Source organism: Nerophis lumbriciformis, linkage group LG14, assembly GCF_033978685.3.
Source record: "Nerophis lumbriciformis linkage group LG14, RoL_Nlum_v2.1, whole genome shotgun sequence".
In the NCBI taxonomy this organism is placed as follows: Eukaryota; Metazoa; Chordata; class Actinopteri; order Syngnathiformes; family Syngnathidae; genus Nerophis; species Nerophis lumbriciformis.
Window position 1 is genome coordinate 33,784,039 of NC_084561.2, and position 15,435 is coordinate 33,799,473.

General features: G+C 38.6%; 1 protein-coding gene across 5 annotated transcripts in view; it reads left to right on the forward strand.

Moving 5' to 3' along the window:
* Positions 1 to 3,628: 3,628 nt before the first annotated feature.
* The window catches only part of LOC133616394 (adenylate cyclase type 1-like), a 223,809-nt gene continuing 212,002 nt past the window's right edge, over positions 3,629 to 15,435 (forward strand). For 4 of the 5 annotated variants that reach the window (XM_072914695.1, XM_061975590.2, XM_061975588.2 and 1 more), the window contains exon 1: positions 5,128 to 5,912. In XM_072914695.1, coding sequence (XP_072770796.1) covers positions 5,298 to 5,912 — 615 coding nt within the window. In that variant the 5' untranslated portion in view covers positions 5,128 to 5,297. Of the gene's footprint in view, positions 3,692 to 5,127; positions 5,913 to 15,435 lie in introns of those variants that run through there. The other variant, XM_061975587.2, reaches the window with a different exon arrangement.

Consider the following 15,435-nt stretch of genomic DNA (forward strand, 5'->3'; position numbering starts at 1 on the left):
GGGAACTAAGGCGAGCAATTTTTGAAGCTTTTCAGGTGGAATTCTTTCCCATTCTTGCTTGATGTACAGCTTAAGTTGTTGAACAGTCCGGGGTCTCTGTTGTCGTATTTTACGCCACACATTTTCAATAATGTTGTGTCGTTCGCGAACGATTCGTTCGAACGAACGAATCTTTTGAGTGAACGTACTGAACCGAATCACTTCATGAACTGATTCGTTCCTTTCTCAGTTCAGTTGAGCTCTGCCGCGACCATGCCGGTATGAGTGGAACTGGCGCATTCTGTGACGTCGGCGAACGACGCAGCCAGCTACTCATCATGGGGGCGGGGGGAGGGACTGAGCGAACGATTCGTTCACCGCGGATTAACGACATGAATCACTCAGTGAACGACAACGCTCTCGCTCTCTGCTCTGCTTGCCCCAATACCGCGAGTGATTCTCCTCCCGTCGCGGGGATATGTTTCATGCCATTGGCATCCGTTCTCCATTCATTCTCCAAGCTAACGGCTAATGTTGACTCAAGCCACATGAAAACAAACACACACATTATCTCAACACATAAAGTTATGAGAGTAGAGGAGACAGAAAGAAAGTCAGTGCAGGGCAAGGCTGAGCAGCAGCGACGCGAGGGGGAGGGGCGGGGCGTAAAGTGTAGGGCAGGCTGTTTGAGAAGATTTAAAATAAAAATAATAACTAATGTATGTACATATACATAGGCTATTATTTATCTTGATTTTTATATTATTTAAGCTATTTATTTTCTTTTTTATTGCATATTTAAGTTGATATTTCCATTTTTATATTTTTAAATGTAAGCTACAGAAATTTTAGTTTTAATGTTGGCTTTTCTGGTACTTGGTTTAATATTTGTTTAGTTTTATTTAAGGTAGTCTATTTATTTTCTTTTTGTTTGCACATTTAAGTTAATATTTTCTTTGTTATATTTTAAACGTAGGCTACAGAACATTTAGTTTTTATGTTGGCATTTCTGGCTCTTAATTTATTTGTTTTATTTTGAAGGTATTTATTTTCTTTTTGTTTGCATATTTACAGAACTGCTGCTGCAGAAGTGATTCTGTGATTCGCCGACCTGCGCACAGAACTGCTGCTGCAGAAGTGATTCGGTGATTCGCCGACCTGCGCACAGAACTGCTGCTGCAGAAGTGATTCGGTGAATGAATCTTTTGAACGAATCAAGTTAAGGAACTGATTCTAGTGATTCAGTACAGTCAAAAGAACTGCCGATCCCATCACTAATTTTCAATGGGAGACAGGTCTGGACTACAGGCAGGCCCGTCTAGTACCTGCACTCTTTTACTGTGAAGCCACGCTGTTGTAACACGTGGCTTGACATTGTCTTGCTGAAATAAGCAGGAACGTCCATGATAACGTTGCTTGGATGGCAACAAATGTTGCTCCAAAACCTGTATGTACCTTTCAGCATTAATGGTGCCTTCACAGATGTGTAAGTTACCCATGCCTTGGGCCCTAATGCACCCCCACACCATCACAGATGCTGGCTTTTGATCTTTGCACCTATAACAATCCGGATGGTTCTTTTCTTCTTTGTTCCACAGGACACGACGTCCACAGTCTCCAAAAACATTTTGAAATGTGGACTCGTCAGACCACAGAACACTTTTCCACTTTACATCAGTCTATCTTAGATGAGCTTGGGCCCTGCGAAGCCGGCGGCGTTTCTGGGTGTTGTTTTTCGCCTTGCATAGTAGAGTTTTAACTTGCACTTACAGATGTAGTGACGAACTGTCGTTACTGACAGTGGTTTTCTGAAGTGATCCTGAGCCCATGCGGTGATATCCTTTACACGCTGACGTCGCTTTTTGATGCAGTACCGCCTGAGGGATCGAAGGTCCGTAATATCATCGCTTTCGTGCAGTGATTTCTCCAGATTCTCTGAACCTTTTGGTGATATCATGGACCGTAGATAGTGAAATCCCTGAATTCCTTGCAATAGCTTGTTGAGAAATGTTGTTCTTAACCTGTTGGACAATTTGCTCACGCATTTGTTCACAAAGCGGTGACCCTCGCCCCATCCTTGTTTGTGAATGACTGAGCATTTCATGGAAGCTGCGTTTATACCCAATCCTGGCACCCACCTGTTCCCAATTACCCCGTTAACCTGTGGGATGTTCAAAATTAGTGTTTGATGAGCATTCCTCAACTTTCTCAGTCTTTTTTGCCACTTGTGCCAACTGTTTTGAAACATGTTGCAGGCATCAAATTCCAAATGAGCGTTTTCCAGTTCCAACTTTAAGTATCTTGTCTTTGCAGTCTATTCAAATGAATATAGGTTGAAAAAGATTTTCAAATCATTGTATTCTGTTTATATTTACGATTTACACAACGTGCCAACTTCACTGGTTTTGGGTTTTGTATTTAGTAGGCTGTTATTGTTAGCCAAGCTAGCTAATTACAAACAATGTAGAGTATTTTAGAAAAAAACATGTGGGTTTACGTTTCGTCTTGGGTAAGCACAAAAAACAAATGAGTAATATTTTCGAAGAACTACCACAGTAGTCAAAGTATTTGAAAATAATGAAATGAGGCTGGGCTCCCTCACTCCATCTCAAACACATAAGAGATGAAAGCCTTAGATTCTGCGCAATTTGAATGGAGGACCAAGCGCCATAACAGACTATGCATTCTGAAATTCTTCAACGGTATAAAAACTGACTCCATTGACGAAACATAGACAAGCTTGGCTTCGACAATGGCGGCAGGTTACTCAAATCTTTTGTCTATTGGAAGTGCTCATATGGGTCAATTCCACCAATTTACCACTTATTTTTCCGAAGTAACAAGCCTTTGGAATAGGGTACGGTTTGTCTCGGTGTGGTCCCTTAATTCGTTAATTTATTTACTATGTACGATCCATTTTAATCTAGTTTGATGCACTCTCTCACATTAATGAAAACAAAACCTACGTCCAGCGAAAACTGTTACCCAGCACCCACAATGCATTGCAAAATCACGTGGCCTTTCAAGGCCAATGTGTAAATAGTCAAAGACAAAGCATGCCCTTAAACCATAAGGGTTGCACGTTATCGTACATTGTGCCCTTTCAAAAGCTTTTTATATATGTATATATTGTGGCTCTTTTTTTTTTACCTACACAAATATGCAGTTCTGTATAAGAGAGCAGACCAAATTCTTGTAATGCCGGAGCATTGTATGGTGCAGCTGATCTATTTTTAGCTGGAAACTACATCTGCTCTGACTGCAGACGCTGAGGGGAAATCACCGGCACTGCCTTGCTGCTGTTCACCCAAACACCCTGATATTACATTATAGACGCGTTATTGCCCTAGTAAACACATATAGACTGTTCATTATAATTGAAAGTTGTGTCTCTTGAACGCACCACTGTATACAATACAACCAGGATTTCATAACATTTAACAGTTTTTCACAAAAAAATGTACTGAAACAAATGACTGCATGTAAAAATTACCCTTATATTTCACAGCAAACATTTCACAGTCAAATACTGTAAATGGTACTGTGAAAGTAATTTGCTTTGAATTCACAATGTTTTTTTTTTATTACAGTGTATTACTAGTGACTGTTGGTTTTAATCTTAGCATGTTGTTACATCACATAGACCTGCTGGTAACCTTCCCGAAGACCCCCAAGTGGTCCAACTCCTTTGCAAGCAGAGGGAGACAGCATGGTGGGTGAGAGAGAGAGGGAGAGACAGACAGAGAGAGAGAGACTAAGAGAGGGAGAGACAGAGAGACTAAGAGCGGGAGCGAGAGAGAGAGACTAAGAGAGGGAGAAAGAGAGAGAGATTAAGAGAGGGAAAGTGAAAGAGACTAAGAGAGGGTGAGAGAGAGAGAGAGAGACTAAGAGAGGGAGAAAGAGAGAGCGAGATTAAGAGAGGGAAAGTGAAAGAGACTGAGAGAGAGAGAGAGAGACTAAGAGGGGGAGTGAGAGAGAGAGACTAAGAGAGGGACAGAGAGAGAGAGATTAAGAGAGGGAGAGCGAGAGAGACTAAGAGATGTGTGAGAGAGAGACTAAGAGGGGGAGCGAGAGAGAGACTAAGAGAGAGAGATTTAGAGAGGGAGAAAGAGAGAGAGAGACTAACAGAGGGAGAAAGAAGGAGAGAGACTAAGAGAGGGAGAGCGAGAGAGACTAAGAGGGGGAGCGAGAGAGAGACTAAGAGAGGGAGAGAGAGAGAGATATTTAGAGAGGGAGAAAGAGAGAGAGAGACTAAGAGAGGGAGAATAAAGAGAGAGACTAAGAGAGGGAGAGAGAGAGATTAAGAGAGGGAGCCAGAGAGAGAGACTAAGAGAGGGAGAGAGAGAGAGAGATTTAGAGAGGGAGAAAGAGAGAGAGACTAAGAGAGAGAGAAAGAAAGAGATAGATTAAGAGAGGGAGAGAGAGAGAGACTAAGAGAGGGAGGGAGAGAGAGAGAGATTTAGAGAGGGAGAAAGAAAGAGAGAGACTAAGAAGAGAGAGAGAGAGAGAGAGAGAGATTTAGAGAGGGAGAAAGAGAGAGAGAGAGACTAAGAGAGGGAGAGAGAGAGAGACTAAGAGAGGGAGGGAGAGAGAGAGAGAGAGAGATTTAGAGAGGGAGAAAGAGAGAGAGAGACTAAGAGAGGGAGAGAGAGAGAGACTAAGAGAAGGAGGGAGAGAGAGAGAGAGAGACTAAGAGAGGGGGGGCGAGAGAGACTAAAAGAGGGAGAGAGAGAGAGAGATTTAGAGAGGAAGAAAGAGAGAGAGAGACTAAGAGAGGCGAGAGAGAGTGAGAGACTAAAAGGGAGAAAGAAAGAGAGAGACTAAGAGAGGGAGAGAGAGAGATTAAGGGAGGGAGAGCGAGAGACTAAGAGGGGGGGAGAGAGAGAGATTTAGAGAGGGAGAAAGAGAGAGAGAGACTAAGAGAGAGGAGAAAGAAAGAGAGGGACTAAGAGAGAGAGAGAGAGATACTAATAGAGGGAGAGCGAGATAGACTAATTAGAGGGGGGAGAGATAGAGACTGAGAGAGGTAGAGAAAGAGATAGAGAGAGAGAGAGAGAGGGGGAAGGTGAAAGAGACTAAGAGAGGGTGAGAGAGAGAGAGAGAGAGAGAGAGAGAGAGAGAGAGAGAGAGAGAGAGAGAGAGAGAGAGATGATGCTCACTTTTCTGATGACACGCCAATATTCGTCAACCTGTGGCTAGGGTGCGCGTGGTGCTCCTGAGGCGGCGGGGGTCTCGGTCGTCACTTGCAGACTCATGGAGAGGAAAAAGAGTCCGAGACATTTCCATAAAGTTGCCACGTCGTGCGCCATCCCCGCTTCATGAATGGACCCATCATGGAGGAGATGCCGTTCCAAAGATTCAAGACTCGGCGGAGGAAGGGTCGCTGCCCGGCAGGTGCGCCCCTGGACGCCATCGTGTGTGAGGACGAGTTCAACAGCCAGGAGCTGGAGGCTCTGTTCCAGAACTACAAGCTGAAGCTGGAGCAGACGGCCACCCTCAAGGCTCTGGCGGTGCTAATCATCGCCGCGTCGTCGCTGTCCCTCGTGGAGCTGCTCTCCAACTCGCGCCTCAGCCTCTCCAAGGGCTCCAACCCCGTGCACTGCGTGGTCTTCCTGTCGCTCTTCATCGTCACCAACGTCAAATACCTGCAGGTCACGCAGCTGCAGCAAATAGCCAAGCTCGCCCTGCTCTTCAGCTTCACCTTCGCGCTGCTCTGCTGCCCCTTCCCGCTGGCCCTCGGCACGTCGGAGACGGTGAGCGCCGCCGCGCCGGAGCAAGGCGTGTGGCAGCTCATGCTGGTCACCCTGGTGGCGTACATGCTGCTGCCGGTGCGGACTCTGCTGGCGGTGCTCTTCGGCGTCATGTTGGCCGCTTCCCACTTCATAGTCATCTCCACGTCGGTGACCGGGAGAACGCAGCAGCTGTGGAGACCGGTAGGTGTTGCACCTGTGGCCCACACACCTCTTTAACCACCTGCTTTTTTTTTTACATTAGTTCACGCACTCGTTCAATCATAGAGGCATTTTTTTCCCCGCATTGCTGAAAAAATGAGGCACATTTGAACCCGGAGGCTCCCATCGGTGACGCATGTGAAGCAATGTTGTGATGGAGAATGCAGACTTTCGATAAGACATTGCAGACATGCTGTAGTATGAAAGCTAGGATAGCTCATTTTAAATTTTAAATTGTTTTTTTTTTTTTTTTACAAATGTTACTCCTTTCTGTAACGTTTATTTCCATAGCTTATTTATTTGTATAGTGGAGGGAATAAGCTTGTCTTGCCAGAGCGTTAACAACATATTGGTATCCTGAACTCACATTTCTATTAGAATCAGTGCTGTCAAAATATATATATATATTTAATCAGATTAATAACACTGAAATAATCATGATTAATCACAGGTTATTACGAGCTTGCATATTTCCAATTAACTTATCTTTTTTTAAATTATGCCTATAATTCACAATCAGTATGTAAGACAAGCAAATGCATTTTTTAAATTGCATTCCATCTAAATAAATTAAGTAAGTTAAGGTAATCGTGTCTCTCACCTTGATAATAAAAGGATTTGGACACAAACTGAGAAGTTGGTCCACTTTGACAGCCATAAATGGTGAAAAAGACCTAAAAAGATGCTTCGATCCACCCCCCTATTTTCCTGGAGAGGATTATGAGTCATTCCTCATCTAAATGGGAATATATCAACAACCGAACAGCATCATAGTGAGAGCAGACATTGTACACTAAGTGGTGTTTTATTTCCAAAGCTTATAGTGGAGGGAATAAGCTTGTCTTGCCAGAGCGTTAACTAAATATCGGTATCCTGAACTCACATTTCTATTGGAATCAGTGCTGTCAAAATAAACATTTTCTTAATCGGATTAATAACACTTTTGGATTTGAAATAATCATGATTAATCACAGGTTGTTACTATCTTGCATTATTCAAATTAACTTCACTTTTTTAAAATGTTACCTATAATTCACAATCATTATGGAAGACAACAACACACATTTCTTTTTTTTTTTATTGCATTCAACCTAAGTAAAGTAATTCAATTAAGGTAATCGTGTCTCTCACCTTAATAATAAAAGGATTTGGACACAAACTGAGAAGTTGGTCCACTTTGACAGCCAATTATACCCGTAAATGGTGAAAAAGATCCTAAAAAGACGCTTCGATCCACCCCCCTATTTTCTTGGCGAGGATTATGAGTCATTCCTCATCTAAATGGGAATATATCAACATCCGAACAGCATCACAGTGAGAGCAGACATTGTACACTACGTGATGTTTTATTTCCATAGCTTATTTATTTGTACAGTGGAGGGAATACTCTTGTTTTGCCAGAGCGTTAACAAAATATTTGTATCCTGAACTCACATTTATATTAGAATCAGTTCTGTCAAAATACATACTTTCTTAATCGGATTAATAACTCTTTTGAATTTGAAATAATCATGATTAATCATAGATTATTACGAGCTTGCATATTTCCAATTAACTTAACTTTTTTTAAATTATGCCTATAATTCACAATCAGTATGTAAGACAAGCAAATGCATTTTTTTTTATTATTGCATTCCATCTAAATAAATTAAGTAAATTAAGGTAATCGTGTCTCTCACCTTGATAATAAAAGGATTTGGACACAAACTGAGAAGTTGGTCCACTTTGACAGCCATAAATGGTGAAAAAGACCTAAAAAGACACTTCGATCCACCCCCCTATTTTCCTGGGGAGGATTATGAGTCATTCCTCATCTAAATGGGAATATATCAACAACCGAACAGCATCACAGTGAGAGCAGACATTGTACACTACTAAGTTGTGTTTTATTTCCAAAGCTTATAGTGGAGGGAATAAGCTTGTCTTGCCAGAGCGTTAACTAAATATCGGTATCCTGAACTCACATTTCTATTGGAATCAGTGCTGTCAAAATAAACATTTTCTTAATCGTATTAATAACACTTTTGGATTTGAAATAATCATGATTAATCACAGGTTGTTACTATCTTGCATTGTTCAAATTAACTTCACTTTTTTAAAATGTTACCTATAATACACAATCATTATGTAAGACAAGCACACAATTTTTATTTTTATTTTTTATTGCATTCAACCTAAGTAAAGTAATTAAATTAAGGTAATCGTGTTTCTCACCTTGATAATAAAAGGATGTGGACACAAACTGAGAAGTTGGTCCACTTTGACAGCCAAGTATACCCGTAAATGGCGAAAAAGACTTAAAAAGACGCTTCGATCCACCCCCCTATTTTCTTGCCGAGGATTATGAGTCATTCCTCATCTAAATGGGAATATATCAACATCCGAACAGCATCACAGTGAGAGCAGACATTGTACACTAAGTGATGTTTTATTTCTATAGCTTATATATTTGTATAGTGGAAGGAATAAGCTTGTCTTGCCAGAGCGTTAACAAAATATCGGTTTCCTGAACTTACATTTCTATTAGAATCAGTGCTGTCAAAATATTTATATTCTTAATCGGATTAATAACAATTTTGGATTTGAAATAATCATGATTAATCACAGGTTATTAGTATCTTGCATTATTCAATTTAACTTAACTTTTTTAAAATGTTACCTATAATACACAATCATTATGTAAGACAAGCACACAAAATTTATTTTCTTTTTTTATTGCATTCAACCTAAATAAAGTAATTAAATTAAGGTAATCGTGTCTCTCACCTTGATAATAAAAGGATGTGGACACAAACTGAGAAGTTGCTCCACTTTGACAGCCAAGTATACCCGTAAATGGTGAAAAAGACTTAAAAAGACGCTTCGATCCACCCCCCTATTTTCTTGCCGAGGATTATGAGTCATTCCTCATCTAAATGGGAATATATCAACATCCGAACAGCATCACAGTGAGAGCAGACATTGTACACTATGTGATGTTTTATTTCCATAGCTTATTTATTTGTATAGTGGAGGGAATAAGCTTGTCTTGCCAGAGCGTTAACTAAATATTGGTATCCTGAACTCACATTTCTATTGGAATCAGTGCTGTCAAAATAAAGATTTTCTTAATCGGATTAATAACACTTTTGGATTTGAAATAATCATGATTAATCACAGGTTATTACTATCTTGCATTATTCAAATTAACTTCACTTTTTTAAAATGTTACCTATAATTCACAATCATTATGTAAGACAACAACACACATTTCTTTTTTTTTTTTTATTGCATTCAACCTAAGTAAAGTAATTAAATTAAGGTAATCGTGTCTCTCACCTTAATAATAAAAGGATGTGGACACAAACTGAGTAGTTGGTCCACTTTGTCAGCCCATTATACCCGTAAATGGTGAAAAAGACCTAAAAAGACGCTCCGATCAACCCCCCTATTTTCTTGGCGAGGATTATGAGTCATTCCTCATCTAAATGGGAATATATCAACAACCAAACAGCATCACAGTGAGAGCAGACATTGTACACTAAGTGATGTTTTATTTCCATAGCTTATTTATTTGTACAGTGGAGGGAATACTCTTGTTTTGCCAGAGCGTTAACAAAATATTTGTATCCTGAACTCACATTTATATTAGAATCAGTTCTGTCAAAATACATACTTTCTTAATCGGATTAATAACTCTTTTGAATTTGAAATAATCATGATTAATCATAGATTATTACGAGCTTGCATATTTCCAATTAACTTAACTTTTTTTAAATTATGCCTATAATTCACAATCAGTATGTAAGACAAGCAAATGCATTTTTTTTTATTGCATTCCATCTAAATAAATTAAGTAAATTAAGGTAATCGTGTCTCTCACCTTGATAATAAAAGGATTTGGACACAAACTGAGAAGTTGGTCCACTTTGACAGCCACAAATGGTGAAAAAGACCTAAAAAGACGCTTCGATCCACCCCCCTATTTTCCTGGGGAGGATTATGAGTCATTCCTCATCGAAATGGGAATATATCAACGACCGAACAGCATCACAGTGAGAGCAGACATTGTACACTAAGTGATGTTTTATTTCCAAAGCTTATAGTGGAGGGAATAAGCTTGTCTTGCCAGAGCGTTAACTAAATATCGGTATCCTGAACTCACATTTCTATTGGAATCAGTGCTGTCAAAATAAATATTTTCTTAATCGGATTAATAACACTTTTGGATTTGAAATAATCATGATTAATCACAGGTTATTACTATCTTGCATTATTCAAATTAACTTCACTTTTTTTAAATGTTACCTATAATTCACAATCATTATATAAGAAAACCACACACATTTCTTTTTTTTTTTACATTCAACCTAAATAAAGTAATTAAATTAAGGTAATCGTGTCTCTCACCTTGATAATAACAAGATGTGGACACAAACTGAGTAGTTGGTCCACTTTGACAGCCCATTATACCCGTAAATGGTGAAAAAGACCTAAAAAGACACTTCGATCCACCACCCTAATTTCTTGGCGAGGATTACGAGTCATTCCTCATCTAAATGGGAATATATCAACATCCGAACAGCATCACAGTGAGAGCAGACATTGTACACTAAGAGATGTTTTATTTCTATAGCTTATATATTTGTATAGTGGAAGGAATAAGCTTGTCTTGCCAGAGCGTTAACAAAATATCGGTTTCCTGAACTTACATTTCTATTAGAATCAGTGCTGTCAAAATATTTATATTTTTAATCGGATTAATAACACTTTTGGATTTGAAATAATCATGATTAATCACAGGTTATTAGTATCTTGCATTATTCAATTTAACTTCATTTTTTAAAAATGATACCTATTATACACAATCATTATGTAAGACAAGCACACACATTTCTTTTTTTTTTATTGCATTCAACCTAAATAAAGTAATTAAATTAAGGTAATCGTGTCTCTCACCTTGATAATAAAAGGATGTGGACACAAACTGAGAAGTTGGTCCACTTTGACAGCCAAGTATACCCGTAAATGGCGAAAAAGGACCTAAAAAAACGCTTCGATCCACCCACCTATTTTCTTGGCGAGGATTATGAGTCATTCCTCATCTAAATGGGAATATATTAACATCCGAACAGCATCAAAGTGAGAGCAGACATTGTACACTAAGTGATGTTTTATTTCCATAGCTTATTTATTTGTACAGGGAGGGACTACTCTTTGTTTTGCCAGAGCGTTAAGAAAATATTTGAAATAATCATGATTAATCACAGGTTATTACTATCTTGCATTATTCAAATTAACTTCACTTTTTTAAAATGTTACCTATAATTAACAATCATTATGTAAGACAACAACACACATTTCTTTTTCTTTTTTTTATTGCATTCAACCTAAGTAAAGTAATTAAATTAAGGTAATCGTGTCTCTCACCTTAATAATAAAAGGATGTGGACACAAACTGAGAAGTTGGTCCACTTTGACAGCCAATTATACCCGTAAATGGTGAAAAAGACCTAAAAAGACGCTTTGATCCACCCCCCTAATTTATTCGCGAGGATTACAAGTCATGCCTCATCTAAATGGGAATATATCAACATCCGAACAGCATCACAGTGAGAGCAGACATTGTACACTAAGTGATGTTTTATAATGTTTGTTGTCTCATGAAGTCTGCAGTGACGATGTTGAGGGAAAAAGTGTGATGAGTTTTTGAACTGAATGCTTAAAATGAGCAAAATACGTAAATATTCCATGTTGGCATGAATGTGCATGTCACTACATTACATACTGTATATACTGTACTTACAGCGTCTATAAAACCTTGATGGAAGTGTTTGGATGTTTTTTAAGCGTTTTGTAGGCAGAAAATAGCGACTCCCCTCAGCTCCATTGTAAGCAAACTTTTGTTTGCATTTATTTAGTAGTTACAATCCATAAAAACATATGTGTGCTTGTCTTACATAAGGATTGTGAAAGATAAAGCTGACCTTGCTGCCTGTATCGAGTAATGTATACATTTTTATCTTTTTTTAATTTGTATTAATATAAATGTTTTTTAAGTTGAATTAATATAATTCTATCCTGTGACCTGCTGTGATTTTGAGACATGTTATAAAAGAGGATAATGTATACCTAGTGCCACATACTGTTTATGTAAACATACAAGTAATTTAAGGCCATTGGATTTTAGAGAGTGTACGGTAAGTTAGAACTTTATAATATAACGAGAAGAAGAGTTCAAGCTCAACTGAAATATTGTACATTTTGGGAAAAGAGAGTTTGCCTATTTTTTTTAAGGTGAAATGGATTGAATAGGTTGATAGATGTGGAACAATGTCCTTTATTTACAAGGGAAGTGGACTTTTGGTGAAATAAGTAGCTTGAATGCTTTAAATAGGCTGAAGGTTTGGACATCAGAATGGTTTCAATCGGAGGAAAAAGCTGTAGTAGTAAAACGTCTCAAGGTTTATTTGTTTTCAAATGTTCTTAAGAAATAAATTGTGCTATGTAAACTGTAGTATTTTTGGAAAAATAGGATCTATTGAAATGTTGAAGAATGCTTTGCATGAAATAAATATTTTGGTGTTGGAACGGTTTGCATCTGTTGCTATAAAGGAAAAAAATACATTAGTTTTCAACAGGATTGTTGACTCTGAACTATTATTGGAATTATTAACCCACTGTTTGTGTGGACGGGTAATAGAGACATTTTTGGTTTGTGCCATAAGAAATGTGCAGCTTTATCACGTTTATACATTTCAACAACAGAACATAAAGTCACTGATTTGCGGGTGTTTGATTTAATTCATGCAGTGGAAGATGCACGAGCATGCACCGTACAACACACACAGGCAAATAAAACACTATTGTTGTTGTTTTCAGGGCTCTATGTAGGGTTGTACGGTATACCGGTATTAGTATAGTACTGCAAAACTAATTAATCATATTCGGCACTATACCGCCTCTAAAAAGTACCGGTACCCCAGCCCTGGTGCCCCCCGTCGTCGTCACGTCGTGACATTGTTGGTTTACGAGCAGACGAGCATGTTTGGCGGCGCACAATCACGGAGTACTTACAAGCAGACACAGTGTGTAGACAGAAAAGGGAGAACGGACGCATTTTGGCTTAAAAACTAAAGATAAAGGTGAAGTTATAACACTGAAACGCCCTCAGGAAGAGGTACTTTAAGACATGGCTAGCTAGCTAGCAGCTAAAGTTAATCCGCAGTCTGCAATGTTGTAGCTACTTCCAAATCACTAATCCTCGCCTCCATGGCGACAAATAAAGTACGTTTCTTACAAGTATCATCTCTGCAGGACGAGGAATAGCTAAACATGCTTCACTACACACTGTAGTTCACCGGCGTCACAATGTAAACAAACACCATTAGTGGATCTACACCTAACATCCACTGTAATGATACCAATTACAGGAGCGTATCTAGTCGATACTACTGTGATTACATCGACATTTTTTAGCATCACAAAATCTTCTTTCGTTTTTGTTAAATGTATATATATATTTATATTATAAACTCAGTAAATACGTCCCTGGACACATGAGGACTTTGAATATGACCAATGTATGATCCTGTAACTACTTGGTATCGGATGGATACCCAAATGTGTGGTATCATCCAAAACTAATGTAAAGCATCCAAACAGAAGAATAGGTGATTATTACATTTTAACAGAAGTGTAAATAGAACATGTTAAAAGAGAAAGTAAGCAGATATTAACAGTAAATTTAACAAGTAGATTAATAATACATTTTCTACCACTTGTCCTTAATAATTCTGACAAAATAATAGAATGAGAAATGACACAATATGTTACTGCATATGTCAGCAGACTAATTAGGAGCTTTTGTTTGTTTACTTACTACTAAAAGACAAGTTGTCTTGTATGTTCACTATTTTATTTAAGGACAAACTTGCAATAAGACACATATGTTTAATGTACCCTAAAATTTTTGTTAAGATAAAGCCAATAATGCAATTTTTGTGGTCCCTTTCATTTAGAAAAGTACCAAAGAGTACCGAAAAGAATCGAAATACACACCGGTACCTAGGGCTGGGCGATATATCGATATACTCGATATATCGCAGGTTTGTCTCTGTGCGATATAGAAAATGACTATATCGTGATATTCGAGTATATGTTCTCACGCAGTTGCTTTTAGCTGCGATTCTCACTCTTTTTTGTCTCTCCTTCTCACAGAGACATAAAACAAGCGCACCTTCTTAAATACGTCACATACGTATACGCCCTCGCGGAGCAGAGAGGTAGCGGCATGGGTAACGTTAGCTGTGGTGCGAGTGGTAATACGAGAAAAAGAAGGTGCAAATTCCCAAGAAAAACAGCACGGGGTCCATCGTCTGGCAGTGGTTTGGCTTCAAGCGGGAATATGTCGAACAGACAACCGTAATTTGTCAAGTGTGGGGCAAAAGTGTTGCTACAAAAAGTAGCACCACTGCTAATATGTAGCATCATTTGAAAAGTCACCCGCTAGAGAATGAAGAGTGCTTGAAACTCTGCATGTCAACATCTCCGTTCAGTGCCACACCAACAAAATGCCGAGGCAACCATTTCCAGATCAACACCATATGAAAAAAATAGTCAACAACAGAAGGAGATAACGTCTGCAGGAACCTACCACATAGCGAAGGACATACACTATTTGATTTCCTATTATGCAGCATATTTTTATTTGTCAGTTATTAAAATATCTTGTGTGACATCATGCACAAAAGTGCACTTTATTTGTTTTAAACTATTGTAGTGGCGTTCTGTACAAAAAGTGCACTTTAATTTAGTGTTGTTTTGATATGTCATCTTAGTGACATCATGCACAAAAGTGCACTCATAGCTTGTTTTTAAATGTCTCTGACAATCTTGCACTTTCTGTTTTGAAATTACATGAATGTTTGTGCCACTGCTTAATAACTGTTTAATAAATACAGTTTTGGTCAATTGACTCAGTTGTGATTTCTCTCTCTGCATGACAGTTTAAAATGAGCATATATTAATGCAGTACGAACAATAATGTTTTAATGCAGACACATAGAATCATCATACTGGTGTGATTATATGCATCAAGTGTTCATTCAAGGCTAAGGCAAAATATCGAGATATATATCGTGTATCGTGACATGGCCCAAAAATATCGAGATATTAAAAAAAGGCCATATCGCCCAGGCCAGGGGTCGGCAACCCGCTAGAGCGGCTCTTTAGCGCCGCCCTAGTGGCTCTCTGGAGCTTTTTCAAAAATGTATGAAAAATGGAAAAAGATGAGGGGGAAAAAATATTTTTTTTGTTTTAATATGGTTCCTGTGGGAGGACAAACATGACACAAACCTCCCTAATTGTTACTGTTATTGTTTATATTAAACATGCTTCACTGATTCGAGTATTTGGCGAGCCCCGTTTTGTCGTACTAATTTTGGCGGTCCTTGAACTCACTGTAGTTTGTTTACATGTATAACTTTCTAGGACGTGTTTTATGCCACTTCTTTTTCTGTCTCAT